The sequence below is a fragment of the Chiloscyllium plagiosum genome, chromosome 3, assembly GCF_004010195.1.
Source record: "Chiloscyllium plagiosum isolate BGI_BamShark_2017 chromosome 3, ASM401019v2, whole genome shotgun sequence".
Classification (NCBI taxonomy): Eukaryota; Metazoa; Chordata; class Chondrichthyes; order Orectolobiformes; family Hemiscylliidae; genus Chiloscyllium; species Chiloscyllium plagiosum.
The window spans coordinates 133,470,253-133,485,498 of NC_057712.1; the positions used below are offsets into that span (position 1 = coordinate 133,470,253).

The 15,246-nt window shown below is 40.8% G+C and overlaps 1 protein-coding gene across 1 annotated transcript in view; it reads right to left on the reverse strand.

Annotated features, from left to right (window-relative positions):
* LOC122540182 (dynein axonemal heavy chain 8-like) overlaps positions 1 to 15,246 on the reverse strand; it is a 1,320,893-nt gene that overhangs the window by 619,996 nt on the left and 685,651 nt on the right. Inside the window, exon 35 of the mRNA XM_043675532.1 lies at positions 4,586 to 4,826. Within this exon, the coding sequence (XP_043531467.1) occupies positions 4,586 to 4,826 (241 nt within the window). The remainder of the gene's footprint in view (positions 1 to 4,585; positions 4,827 to 15,246) is intronic.

Below are 15,246 nucleotides of genomic sequence, written 5' to 3' on the forward strand. Positions count from 1 at the left end.
TTAAAAAATATTTTAACAGGTAAGGAAATTCAAAGGAGACTTGTTATTGGTTACAGTATAGAGGGAAGAGCTAAGTTCAGAGTATTTTGAATTGGACAGTCCTCAAATTAAGATGGACATTGAGGAAGTTGTCAAAAATTGGGATAAATTAGTGAGTTACCTTCCAGAGGAAAATCAAAAATGACCTGAAAGAGTTACTGCTATCGCATGGGGAGATATGTGGAAATAAGCTGGGAAGTACTAACCTAATTATGCATGATGTAGATATAGGAGTTGCTGTTCTGATTAAGTAACATCCTTAGAGGCATACCTTCTAAGTTGGTGCAGGTTCAAAAGGAGACTGAATGCAAGCTCCAAGGCTATATAATCAAAGTGAGTTACAGTGACTGGAGCTCATCCCCAGTAATGGTGCCAAAACCAGATGGCACCCAATGGTTATGTGTGCACTATCGCAAAATCAATGCAGTTACAAAGACTGATGCATATCCGATTCTGCGTTTGGACGACTGTTGAAAAGGTGGGATAAGCGACTTACATTTCTAAGTTTGACTTATTCAGAGGAGACTTGCAGGTACGTTTGTCAGAGAGAGAGAGAAGGCAATTTCAGCTTTGGACTCTATCAGTTAAGAGTCATGCCATTTGGTATGACAATGCGCCAGCCACATTTCAGAGGCTAACCAATAAAGTAATTGCTGGAATACCCAACTGTGTCATATATATTGTTGACCTGGTGATTTTTAGTCACACATGGAAGGAACATTTGCAACATTTATCAGACTTGTTTGATCAATTTCGGGAGGCAGGCTTGGTGCCTAGCTAACAGTGCATTTGCCAAAGCCTGAGTAACCTTTCTGGACCATATCATTGGACATGGACAAGTGGCCCCAAGGAATGCAAAAACAAAGGCAATTGAAGAGTTTGTCATACCATGGATAAAAAGAGCAAAACTACAATTCCTGGAATTGAGTGTATTTTATCGAAAATTTGTGCTAGATTTTATCAGTGTGGCTGCTCCACTTGTTTACTACTAAAGAAAGGCAAGAATTTTCACTGAGCAGTGGACTGTCAGAAGACATTTGACAGCCTGAAAGCTGTTTTAACCACTGCAGCACTATTATGCAGACATAATTATGCGAAGCCATTCAAGGTGGTTATTGATGCAAGTGATGTGGGTGTCAGTGCTATGCTCTTGCAGGAAGACGATGAGAAGGTAGAAAGACCTATTGGGTATTTCTCCCGAAAACTAAGCATTCATCAGCAAAAATATTCAACAACTGAGAATGAAACTTTGAGCTTGGTAATGGTGTTACAACATTTCAATGTTTATATTACCAGTGATGTGGAGGAGCCGGTGTTAGGCTGGGGTGGACAAGGTTAAAGATCACACAACACCAGATTATAGTCCAAAAGGTTTATTTGGAAGGACTAGCCTTTGGAGTACTGCTCCTTCATCAGGTAGTTGTGGAGCAGGTCTTTAAGACAAAGAATTCTTTGCAAAATATTACAGTGTCATGCGACTGAAATGATATATTGAACAAGCCAAATTCGGTACCTATGAGGATGGCCTCAACTGGAACCTTGGGTTCATATCATTGTATAGGTGACCCCACTACATTATACACGCACACACACACACGCACTCTTACATACTGACACACTCACGCAGACAATCTCTCATACACATTCTCTTTCTCATATACAGACACATACACCCCCCCACACCCACACACACTTTCACAGGCTTATGCTCCATAACACTCGCACACACTTTACCAAGCTTGTACACACGCATATACATGCTCTCTCATGTGCACTCACTCACTCTGTCTCCCTCTCTCTCATGCACATGCACCCATATAGGTCTATGGGGTGAATTTGTATTTGCAGAATTATATTGCAGATACGTTCTATTTTGCTCAAAAACTGCACAATCTGCAGGCAGTCAATGCAGGCAGTCAATCCATGTAACATTTTGTAAATCCCACTTTGGAAATGAAACCAGTCTGACCCAAGACTGGGATACAGACAGACTCTAACTTCACATCTTTAATACATTGTCTGAACTGAGATATCATCGTTTTTTCTAAAACCTTACGTTATCTCGAGAATGTGACTTCAAAGGAGTTCTGGGATATAAATACTAATGAACCGAAACCTGCAACCTATTCTAAAAGAGAAAAGACTTACCAACAATCTATATTTGTTCAATATACTATTTGAGTTGCATAATACTGTAATATTTTACTTTAAATTGTGTGTCTTATGGTCCTGCTCCACAACTACCTGATGAAAGAGCAGCGCTCTGAAAGCTAGGGCTTCCAAATAAACCTGTTGGACTATAATCTAGTGTTGTCTGATTTTTAACCGGTGTTACCAGTAACATATCTAAGATAATCATATACACTGATCATAACCCATTGAAGTTTGTGGAGAAATGTAAGATAAAAATGCCAGACTGTTTAGATGGAGCTTGTTGCTCCAACTATTCAATTTAAAAATTATGCATGTGGCAGGATGAGAAAACGTGATTGCTGACGTACTGTCAAGACTTGAGTGAGAAACGGAGGTGTTCAGTGCTGTGGCTAAAACAGACTGAAACGAAACGTTGTAGTGCATGTTTGCATGATTATTGCCAATGTAATGTATATGGGTATTGTAGTGTACTAACAATTTAAGATTATGTGGTTTTAAAATGAAACCATCTTTGGATATTAATGGGGTTTTTTAAGGGGAAAAGTGTGATAATGCTGCCCCTTTAACAAGTTATGCTGTCCTTTTTTTCAGTGAGGTCATAAAAGCAACAATTCTGAAAAGTCTGGTTTTGAGTGGGTTTTAGGGTCAATTTGATTATAGTTAACAAATACTGCCTCAGGAAAAGGCTTTTAAGATTGTTTTTTAAAAATGTACAATTAAAGGGGAGTGCCTCAGCTTTTCTCAGATTTGATTTGGTTTTTGGCAGTCTAGCTGTTAACTGAAAGCATTCAGTTAGTTATGACATTGCTGATCCAAGAAATAGCTACATGGAAGAAGGTGCTCCATACTGCCATCTCTCTCTCTTCTGTAAGACCTTGTGTTTGATTTTACCTTTTGTGCCAAGGGGTATTTATGGGGATTGTTGCAAGTATTTGAAACAGTATCATTAAGTTAGGAATCTGTTGGGTTTTTGGATAGGGTTAAGTTCTTCTGTGTTCTATTCGCTTTTGTTTGTGTTTCATTTGGTAATCTTGTAAATAAATTCTGTTTTGGTTAAAACTAAGTGGTTTGACCAGCTGCATCCCCCCTGGAATATCCACGATACATCTGCTTAAAACAACTGGCAAAGTTAGGGTCTGGGCTACTTCCTTGAAAAATTTTGTGGGGGTCTGGACTGGTCCATAACAACATCTTCTGGCTTTCAACATGTAATGACTCACAGCCTCCAACGACAATTCCTGGCATCCGCCAAGCGACAATTCCTGGCCTCTGCTGACAATTTGTGGCCTGACACAGCAGCCTCCCAGCTTTGATGTGGTGACGTCCTGGTGTGGCGACCACCTGGCTTAGCATAGTGGTCTCTGCCCATATAGGCCTCCCAGCGTGGTGACCTCCCAGCCTGGCACACCAGCCTCCCGACGTGGCATGTTGAGTATATGTGACAATAAAGGCTAATCTATTCTGTTCATTTCTAATTAAATGCTATATTTGATTATAAGGGGAATTGAATGCAAGAGTAGGAAGGTTATGCTTTAGTAATGCAGGCTATTGGTGAGTCTACATCTGGAATACTGTGTACTATAGTCATTGTACTTATACAAGGGCGTTAATATGTTGGAAGCAGTTCAGAGAAGTTCTATTAGACTAAAAGATTAATACTTGCAATGAGTGTACTGCCTTATGGGGAAAGGTTAGACAGGCTAGGTCTGTATGCTCTGAAATTTAGAAGACTCAGATATGATTTAATTAAAACAGATAAGATCCTGAGGGGACTTGACCAGGTGGATTTAAAAAGAATGTGGAAGAATCTAGAACTCCTCTTTCTAGAATGAACATTTTTTGCCTTGAGTCTTGAAAATTTGAGTCTTTGGAAAGCTCTTCTTCAAAAGACAATGGAAACAGTATATTTAAAAAATTTTAAAGCAGTGGTAGATAGACTTTTGATTACCAGGGAATAAAAGGTTATTAGAAGATATGCAGGAATGTAGAATTGAGATTGAAGACAGATTAAGCATGATCTTTCAAATGACAGAGCAGGCTTAAAGGGCCAAGTGGCCTCTTCTTGTTCCTTGTTCATATGTTTGTGTGTATGGAGAAGCAGGTGCAGGGTATCTTTGAAATAGGTCATCCAGTATATGGCATAATGGCTAGAAGGCATACAAACTCATAATAATTTCAAGCTATGCAAAGTAGAAAGAATGTGATTGAAGTATTGCTGTAGGAAAGGGAAAAAGGGTGGAATTTTAAAATTAAACCTTGACAAAAGTCAATGTTAAGGAAATCTAGATGGAATGTAGAACTATTTTCTGATTTGCTCTTGCCCATTTTATCCGACAAAGCCAATTTCTGTTCCTATGATTTCTGAGTAAAAAATACTAATGATTAAATATACCTCAATATCATCTTTAAATTGAAGCAGTGGAGCATCCATGACATTTTTCAGAGAGAATGTTTCTGACGTCACATTAAATTTGTGCCCTGTTACTGCAGAAATCCGGTTCCAGTGTCTTAGCTGCATTGACTTATTCGACATCATTTCCAAGAGTGGACATGATTCACTGAAGTCATCGATTTTCTTCTTCAGATCCAAAAATGCTTGCCATTCCTTCAAGCCTTTGGGCAACCTACGACACCTAGAAATGGTTCAGATTAAAGAACAGTTCAGTGAATACCAGATTAATTCACATAAGTAAGCCAACATTACATTGGTACCATCAGCATCAAACACTAGACGTTTTGAATAGGATTCAATAAAAAAATGTGAGGATTGGTCACAGTTATTGGCTGAGTGTTATTTTTTGACACTAAATGTAGAGGAAGGCCTAAGAGTGGGGGGTACTGCTGCCTGAGGATGAACTGGTTCTCATGAGCAATTGACTTCTTCTCAACTCATGACTTTTGCAGGCATGGGTAAAATACCAAATTTACAGACAAGTGGGCAGCAGGGGGAAAGTGAAGACTGCAGATGCTGGAGAGTTGAGAGTGTGATACTAGAAAAGCACAGCAGGTCAGACAGCATCTGAGGAGCAGGAGAATGGACATTTCGGGCAAAAGCCCTTCATCAAGTATCATCATAGACAATAGACAATAGACAATAGGTGCAGGAGTAGGCCATTCTGCCCTTTGAGCCTGCACCACCATTCAATATGATCACGTCTGATCATCCTTAAGCAGTATCCTGTTCCTGCCTTATCTCCATAACCGTTGATTCCACAATCCTTGAGAGCTCTATCCAACTCTTTCTTAAATGAATCCAGAGACTGGGCCTTCACTGCCCTCTGGAGCAGAGCATTCCACACAGCCACCACTCTCTGGGTGAAGAAGTTTCTCCTCATCTCTGTCCTAAATGGTCTATCCCGTATTTTTAAGCTGTGTCCTCTGGTTCGGCACTCACCCATCAGCGGAAACATGTTTCCTGCCTCCAGAGTGTCCAATCCTTTAATCATCTTATATGTCTCAATCAGATCCCCTCTCAGTCTTCTAAACTCGAGGGTATACAAGTCCAGTCACTCCAGTCTTTCAGCGTAAGGTAGTCCCGCCATTCCAGGAATTGACCTCGTGAATCTGCGCTGCACTCCCTCAAAAGCCAGAATTTCTTTCCTCAAATTTGGAGACCAGAACTGCACACAGTACTCCAGGTCTCACCAGGGCCCTATACAGCTGCAGAAGAACCTCTTTGCTTCTATACTCAATCCCTCTTGTTATGAAGGCCAGCATGCTATTAGCCTTCTTCACTACCTGCTATACCTGCATACTTACCTTCATTGACTGGTGTACAAGGACACCCAGATCTCTTTGTACTGCCCCTTTACCTAAATTGATTCCATTTAGGTAGTAATCTGCCTTCCTGTTCTTGCCACCAAAGTGGATAACCATACATTTACCCACATTAAACTGCATCTGCCATCATTCTGAAATGGAGCCGTTTATCACTACTCTTTGTTTCCTATTAGCCAACCAACTTTCAATCCAAGTTAGTACTTTGCCCCCAATACCATGCGCCCTAATTTTGCTCACTAATCTCCTATGTGGGACTTTATCAAAAGCTTTCTGAAAGTCCAGGTACGCTACATCTACTGGATCTCCCTCGTCAATCTTCAGAGTTACATCCTCAAAAAATTCCAGAAGATTAGTCAAGCATGATTTCCCCTTCATAAATCCATGCTGACTCTGACCTATCCTGTTACTGATGTGTTGTAATTTCATCCTTTATAATAGACTCCAGCATCTTTCCCACCACTGAGGTCAGACTAACTGGTCTATCATCAGGAAGGTCTGTACCTCATCAGGAAGTTCTACACTCCATGCACAGATCTTCCTGGCTCCAACTTCTATGAACCACAGTTAATCAGCATGTGGATAGCACTTGACTCTGGGCACATCACTCAACCTCTGTTTACCAAGCCTATCCACTCCTGGGGTGATTAGAGATCAGACCAGAAGCAGCTCTATTGCCTGTTTTAACATAGATATAGCTGGAATACTGTGAATAGCTTTGGTCAATCATCCAATGAAAGATATACTGGCACTGTAGGTAATCCAGAGAAGGTTCACCAGGCTGATACCTACAGTACTAAGAATGGAGCAGATAGCTATACACAAGTACAATATGTTTGTAACTATGGAGTCATGTTGGGAGGGTGGTCAAGGCTGGGAACTGAATATCCAAAGGTAATGGAAAAGGAAGTGGGATGGTGTTGTATTAAAAGATGAAATCAGTTAATAGTGAAAAAAATATTGGTGTTGGGAAGATAGATGTGCAGCCAATATGTGGGTAGAGCTAAAGAACAACATGGATGGAAAACATGAAGGAAGTTGTCTCTTCAAACAATGGTGGTGATGTAAGGGCCAGTCTTAAACAGGAAGTTAGAGATGTGTACAACAAGGAATCTGTCATCGTGGACTGGCAAACTACATTAGCAATAATACTGTTGATGAATTCTCACAGTATATACAAGATGGAATTTTAGACCAGTACATTGCCGAGACAACTCAGAGGCAAGCCATTGTTGATTTAGCTTTGAGCAATGAGAAAGGGTTAGTAAATAATCTTGTCATTAGATCATAAAATGATAGCATTCTTCATTGCGACAGAAAGCGAAGTAATCCAATCCAAATCGAGGACCCAAAGTCAATAACAGAAACTATAAAGTTAATAAAGAACTAGGTTACTTTATTAAAATGTATAACAGGAAACAGGCTATTGCACAAAATCAAATCAAATCATGATAATGCACTGGCATGGATTAAGAAATGCTTCGCAAGCATGAAGAGAGAGTTGGAATAAATGGATCATTTTCAGAATAGAAGGTGGTGACAAGTGGATTACCACAGAGATCTGTGCTTGGGCTTCAACTATTCACATTAAGTATTAATGAAATGACTGAGGACATCAATTGTAATATTTCGTCGATTGCTGATAATACACAACTAGGTGGGAGTGAGAGTGGTAAGGTAGATGTAAAGAGGCTTCAGAGTGATTGAGATAAGTTGAGTGAATGAGCAAATTCCTGGCAGATGCATTAAAATGGAGATGCATGTAAAGTTGTCCACTTCAGACAGTATTATTCAAATATGATAAATTGGCAAGGTTAATGTACAAAGGGGCACAAGTGCTCTTGTACATTTGTCTTGAAAGCAAGCGTGCCGGTGCAGCAAATAGTTTGGAAAGCCAATGGCATGTTGATCTTTATTGCCAAAGGATATGAGTTCAGAACCAAGGAATTCTTCCTGCAGCAGTATAGGGCCTTAGTGAGAACAAACCTGGAGTATTTTATGTAGTATGGTCTCCTTACAGTGGCTCAGAGGTTAGCACTCCTGCCTCCCAGCACCAGGAACCCAGATTCGATTCCAGCCTTGGATGACTGTCTGTGCGAAGTTTGCACATTCTCCCCATGTCTGCATGAATTTCCTCCGGGTGCTTTGGTTTCCTCTCACAATCCAAAGATGTACATGTTAGGTGAATTGGCCATTATAAATTGTCCATAGTGTTCAGGGATGTGTAGGTTAGGTGCATTAATCAGGGATAAATATCGGATAGTAGGGTAGAGGAATGGGTCTGGGTGAGTTACTCTTTGGAGGATTGGTGTGGACATGTTCGGCTGAATGGCCTGTTTCCACACTGTCGGGATTCTAATGTTCTACTGAAAGATATACATGCTATAGAGAGAGCAAAGTTCCACTAGACTGATTCCTGGAATGTGAGGTTTGCCTTTTGAGGTGAGACTGAGTCAATTGGGCTTGTATTCACTGGGGTTTTGAAGAATCAGAGGGGATCTCATTGATCCATATAAAATTCAGACAGTGCTCGACAGACTGCTCTCTGGAAGAATCCAGAACAAGGGTCATGATCTCAGAATACATGATAAGCCATTCTGGGCTGCAGAGGGAGTAGCCCTGTGAAACTCTACCACAGAAGGCTGGTGAGGCAAAGTCACTGAATATATTTCAGGAAGAAATAGATTAATTTTGAAGCTAATGATGTTAAAGGGTATGGGGAGAAAGTGAGGTCTGCAGACGCTGGAGATCAAAGCTGAAACTTTATTGCTGGAACAGCACAGCAGGTCAGACAGCATCTAGGGAAAAGGAGATTCGACGTTTCGGGCACATGCCCTTCCTCAGGAAAGGGTATGGGGAAAAAGCAGAAGTTAGGCACTTGAGAAAGACACCATAATCATAATGAAAGACGAAGCAGGTTTGATGGGCCAAATAGTTTAATTTTGTTCCTATATCTTATGTTTCTTTATGTTTTCATGTCAGCAGCACCTTTTCATTGTTTAACCCCATATGGTCACTGAAGGATTACACAATGGTGTTCAGACAATAAACTTTAGTATCGACAATATCTATAACATCTTGACATCTACATATCCAGCAACTTTGAAGAGACTGCTATTTATTAGATCATAACCCAAAAATTTCCTTCATACCAAAAATATGAATCGTTTTCATTAGCTTTTACACCACAGCTATATAATTTATAAATCAGCCATGTACAGAAAGATACAATATCAAAAGCAAATGAAATGGAAAGGAAAACAAGTGTCATGATCAAAAATGGATTTGTATAGAGTATGATTGTTTTGAAAAGTCCTGTGCATTTAATGTGATTATATTGTTATTGTAAGAGAAATCTATATGAGTAGATTAAATAGAGTCATAGTGCTGTACAGCATGGAAATAAACCTTTTAGTCCAACTCATTCATACCAACCAAGCTTCCAAAGCTAAAGTAGTTCTATTTATCCTTGTTTGGCCCATAGCGCTCTAAATCTTTCTTATTCATACATGGGTCCAAATGTCTTTAAAAGTTGGAGCTGTACTTCCACCTGCCACTTAGTTTTACACAATTCTTTCCACAAACAAACCATCCTTTGTGTGAAAATGTTGGCTCTCAGGCTCCTTTCAAATCTTTCTCCACTCATCAGGCAGTCAGTCCCTGTGACATTTTATAAATTCCTACTTTGGAAATAGAACCAATCTGACTTCATGTTAGGATGCAAACACACCTTACACCTTTCATGCATTATCTGAGCTAAAGTGACACTTCTTTTTTATATGTTCATAAAACCTTGTTATCTCGGGGCTGTGACTTGAAAGACATTCTGGGATTAACATATTAATCAATCAAAATATGCATCCCCATTCTAAGATTAAAGATTTAACAGCAATCAAGTTTTGTTCAATATATCACATTAGTTGTATGACACTTAGTTCTTTTACAATAAATTTTGTGTCCTCTGATCCTGACCCACTAGCTACCTGAAGGAGCAATGCTTCAAAAGCTTGTACAGTCAACTAGATCTATTGGGCTATAACCTGGTGTTGTGTGATTTTTAACTTTGTCCATCCCACTCCAACACTGGCATCTCCACATCTTAAAACAAATGTCTTCTAGTTGTGAATTCCCTTATCTAAGGGAGAAGACATTTGCTATTCACCTTATGTATGCCACTCATGATTTTAAAAACCTCAAAAAAGTCCATACCATCCTTTCCTCCAGTGAAAAATGTCTCAGCCTATCCAGCCTCTCTCTATAACTCAAACCCTCCAGTCCCAGTAACATTCTTGTGAAACTTTTCTGCCCTTCTGCAATTCAATAATATCTTTCCTATAGCAGGGCTACCAGAACTGTACACAGTACTCCAAAAGTGGTCTCACCAATGTCCTATACAACCATTGGTGTTACAGCTTGATAGTTACAGTTTGATAGTTAATGGTCTGAGCAATGAAGACAAGCTTGCCAAATGCCTTCTTTGCCATCCCGTCTACCTGCGAAGCAACTTTCAAATAACTATGTACCTGAACACCTAAGTCTCCGTTTGACAATACTCACCAAAGTCCTTCCATTAACTGTAAAAGTCCTACCCTTGTTTGTCTTACCAAAATGCAACACCTTGCATTTATCCAAATTAAATTCTATCTGTTACGCCTGGCTCATTGGCCCCAATGGATCAAAGTCCTTTTGTAACCTGAGGTAACCTTCTTCACTGTCTACTATACCACCAATTTTAGCGTGATCAATAAACTTACTAACCATTGTTATGGACCAGAACAGACCCCCTCACAACATTTTAAGAAGGCAGCCTGGACCCTAACTTTTTCTTAACTTGAAGGTAGGTGTGATGTGTATATTCCAGATGTGATGCAACTGGCCAAACTACACGATGTTAAGCAAACCACAATTTATTTAAACACTGTCATTAAAATCAAATGAAAGAAAAAGGAATTTAGAATTTCTTAACTATGGAAAACTTAACTGAATAATAGATACAGTACCCATTACTAATTAAATGTTTCATCCCACAAACACACCCCTTGGTAAAAAGGTAAATTCAGACACAGATTCTTATAGGTAATTCTCCAATCCAGGAGGAAACAACATCAAGTGAGATTTCAGAGAAAGTAGCAGCTAGGAATCATTTTACTGAAACTCCAATTCTTTTGGTATCCAAACAGCTTCCGACAGCTACAACTACAAACAAAAACTAGAAAAGTTGATCTGTGAGAACTGCCCACTCCCCTTCCATTGTTCCAGCTGTTTTTAAAAAAACCTAAATACACAAGGTATTTCCCCAGGTTGTGGAAGACTTAGGTTTAAGGTGAGAGGGAAAAGATTTAAAAGGGGACAAAGGAGCAACTTTTTCACACAGAGGGTGGTGCATTTATGGAATGAGCTGCCAGCAGAAGTGGTAGAGGCTAGTACAATTACAACATTTAAAAGGCATGGGTATTTTAATAGGAAATGCTTAGAGGGGCATGAGTCAAATGCTGGCAAATAGGACTAGATTCATTTTGAATGTCTGGTCAGCATGGACGAGTTGGACCAAAGGATCTGTTTCGGTGCTGTATATCCTTATGACTATACGACTCTATGACTAATGGTCAATGAAATAACACCATGAAGGCCCGTGTCCTGTCACCAATTCTCCATTTATTTAGACGTGCAGAGTACATGACACTGACCCAGGTAGCTCTGAGCCAGCTCTCAGAGTGAGCAGAACTCCTGACACTCCTGTTTATATCTGTCAGCCAAGGCTCCTTGATTGGAGAGTGTGGTGCTGAAAAAGCACAGCAGATCAGGCAGCATCCGAGGAAGGGCAATCAGGAAGGGCTTATGCTCAAAACGTTGATTCTCCTGTTCCTCAGATGTTATTTGACCTGCTGTGCTTTTTCAGCACCTCACTCTCAATTCTGATTTCCAGCATCTGCAGTCCTCACTTTCTTCTTGATTGGACCAGGTTAACAGCCCAATCAGGGAAATCAGATTCTGGCTGACCTTGTTCTAATCACTATATTGCTCTCCTTCTAAGTCCAGGGATGTAGACCTGTTCTTTTACTTGGAGCTTTCATCTGTCCACATGCATGTTCAGCACCACCTCTCCAACCTGAACTTTGTATGTGCCTGATTTTGCCTCAGATATTGATAGAGTGTACCGACTATAACCCGCTTCTTGTGCCAGATGCATCTCGGCCAAAATTCATCTGTTTCTTCAGGCAGTAATGGCATCAAGCCTGCGACATCTGCTGTGCCCTTCTCCTTCTCAGAGATTTCTTTGATGCTAGGCAGGAGGGGGGAACCGCAGGTTCTGACAGCCTTTATGAATGTTCTAAGGGGCCGGGAATATTTTGCTCCTGCTCCTTTTGCAAGTTTGCAGCTTTCATTTGTCCACATGCATGTAGAGCACCACCTCTCCAACCTGAACTTTGCTTGTCACAGGGCCTGACCTTGCATCAACCATGTCTCGTATGCATGCAGGTCTACTCCATTCGTTTTGACACCAAAATTCATTCCCTGAAGTAAACTGCCTCCCTTGCTTAGAGGAGTCTTGTATCTGGCATGCTGTTCTTATCCTTTTGTCCTTGTTGGCACTCTGGGCACTGCCCTACCAATGCAGTTATATCTGCACCTGAGCCTGGTACCAGATAAAATTTCTTGCCAACACCTTTGTTTTGGAAACCCCTAGACGATCCTGATGGAGTTCAGCTAGTAACTGGCAGCGACCTTTGCTTGGGCCAATCACTCTTGCTCCCCATAATAATGTGCCATTCTCGAGTGTGGTCTGGTCTCACTGGGTCCAGAAAAGTTTCAATTCAGGTTGCGATGGCCCTTTTGTTTCTCTCATCGTTATCAGTTGTTTCAGTTTCGCCAGGACTGGATCTTTTTGTGTCCACAGTCCAATATTGCCAGTGGTTAGTTTAAAACCAGATAGATAGTTTGAAACCATAACGCACTCTTGTAGTGGTGGCGCCACATGTGGTACACCTGCCAATTGAAGACGGCTCAATGCATCTGCAATTGCCACTTGGCCTCCTGGAAACTGTCCCACCTTGTAATTGTATGCATTCAGCCAAAGTTTGGGAAGCATATGCTATCGGGCATTCTGAGCCAATACAACTCCTGTACTATATGGGGAGCCATCACATGTCAGCACCACATCTGGCTTGGGATCATAGTGTGCTAAAATCTTAGACATCGATAGTTGCTTTTTCACTTCCCTAAAGGCTATATCTTGGCTATGAAACTATTTCCATGGCTGGCTCTTTTTCAGAAGCAGATGTAAGGGTGCCAGGTTATGTATGCCTGTTCTATAATAATTCACCACCCCAAGGAAAGACCTATGTTCCAGTGCATTGTCAAGTTCCTATAACGGGGGGGCGGGGGAAGGTGCAGTGTCCTGGACTACCTACATTGATGCGATAGTGAGGAAGTCACATTAATGCCTCTTCTTCCTCAGGAGGCTGAGGAAATATAGCATGTCCATGAGGAGCACAGCAATTTAGAAAATAAGTGCAGGAGTAGGCCATTCAGCCCTATGAGCCTGAACGACCATTCAATTGATCACGGCTGATCATGCAATTCCAGTATCCCATTCCCACTTTCTCTCCATACCCCTTGATCCCTTTATCCACAAGGACAATATCTGGGTCCCTCTTGAATTGTTTTAATGAACTGGTCCCAACAGCTTTCTGTCAGACAGAATTCCACAGATTCATAATGCTCTCAGTGAAGAAATTCTTCTTCATCTCAGTCCTGAATGGCTTACCTCTTATTCTTAGACTGTGACCCTAGTTCTGGACTTTCCAAATATTGGGACCATTCTTTCCTTATCTAGCATATTCAGTCCTATCAGGATTTTAAAAGTTTTTATAAGATTCCCCTCATTCTTTTAAAGTCCAGCGAGTACAAACCCAATCAATCCAGTCTTTCTTCATATGTCAGTCCTGCCATCCTGGGAATCAGTCTGGTGAAACTTCACTGGATTCACTCAATAGCAAGAATATCCTTCCTCCAGATTAGGAGACCAAAACTGCACAGTATTTAAGGGCGTGGCCTTACCAAGGCCCTGTACACCTGCAGCAAGACATCCTTACTTCTATACTCAATTGCTCTCACTTTGAAGGACAGCATGCCATTAGCTGTCCTCATCGCCTGCTGCACCTGCAAGCCAACCTTCAGCAACTGTTCTACCATGATACCCAAATCTCGTTGCACCTCACCTTTTCCTAAACTGCCACCATTCAGATAATAATCTGCTTTCCTGTTCTGGCAACTGATGTGGATAACCCCACATTTTTCCAACTTTTACAGCTGCACCATAGAAAGTATTCTTTCTGGATGCATCATAGTTTGGTATAGCAACTGCTCTTCGCAGGACTGTAAGAAACTACAGGAAGTTGTGAACACAGTCCAGATCATCATGCAAGTCAACCTTCCATCCACTGAATCCTTCTACATTTCCCATTGCCACGGGAAGGCAGCAATGTTATCAATGATCCAATCAACCCTGGTTATAATTTCTTCCAATCTCTTCCGTCAGGCAAAAGATACAAAACCTTAAACACATGTACTGAACAGGTTCAAGGACATCTTCTTCTCGCTGTTATTAGACTTCTGAATGGACGACTCAAATTTCAAATCTCATGTTAATCTTGCATTTTGTGCACTTCTTTGGAGCTGTAACTTTGCATTCCTTGCACTGTTCAATCACCCTCTGATCTTTGTGACCTTGTATGTTACTATCTGCCTGTACTGTACACAAAACAAAGCTTTTCACTGTATTCAGCTATATGTGACAATAATAAATCAAATCAAATCAAATCAAAATCCCACTGAAGTTGGGTTTCAGTAAGGGAGGCTGTGGGGTTGATGGGCAGAGGCAGTGAGTCGACTTCAGTTCAATCTTGGTTTTGAAAACAACAAATGCTGGAGATCACAGTGGGTCAGATAACATCCATAGACAGAAAGTTCTGATGAAGAGACATCGAGACTTCACTGTCAAAATGTGTGGCACTGAAAAATGCAACAGGTCAGGCGACATCCAAGGAGCAGTGAAGTCGATGTTTCGAGCATAAGCTCTTCATCAGGACGAACAGCTTGTACTCAAAACATTGACTGTCATGCTCCTCGGATGCTGCCTTACCTTAATTCTGATCTCCAGCATTTATCGTTCTCACTTTCTTCCAGACATTTAGACTTGAAAAGTTAGCTTGCTCTGTCTCCATGGACTCTATCTGACCTGCTGTGATCTTCAGAAATTTTTTTTTTCAGGAC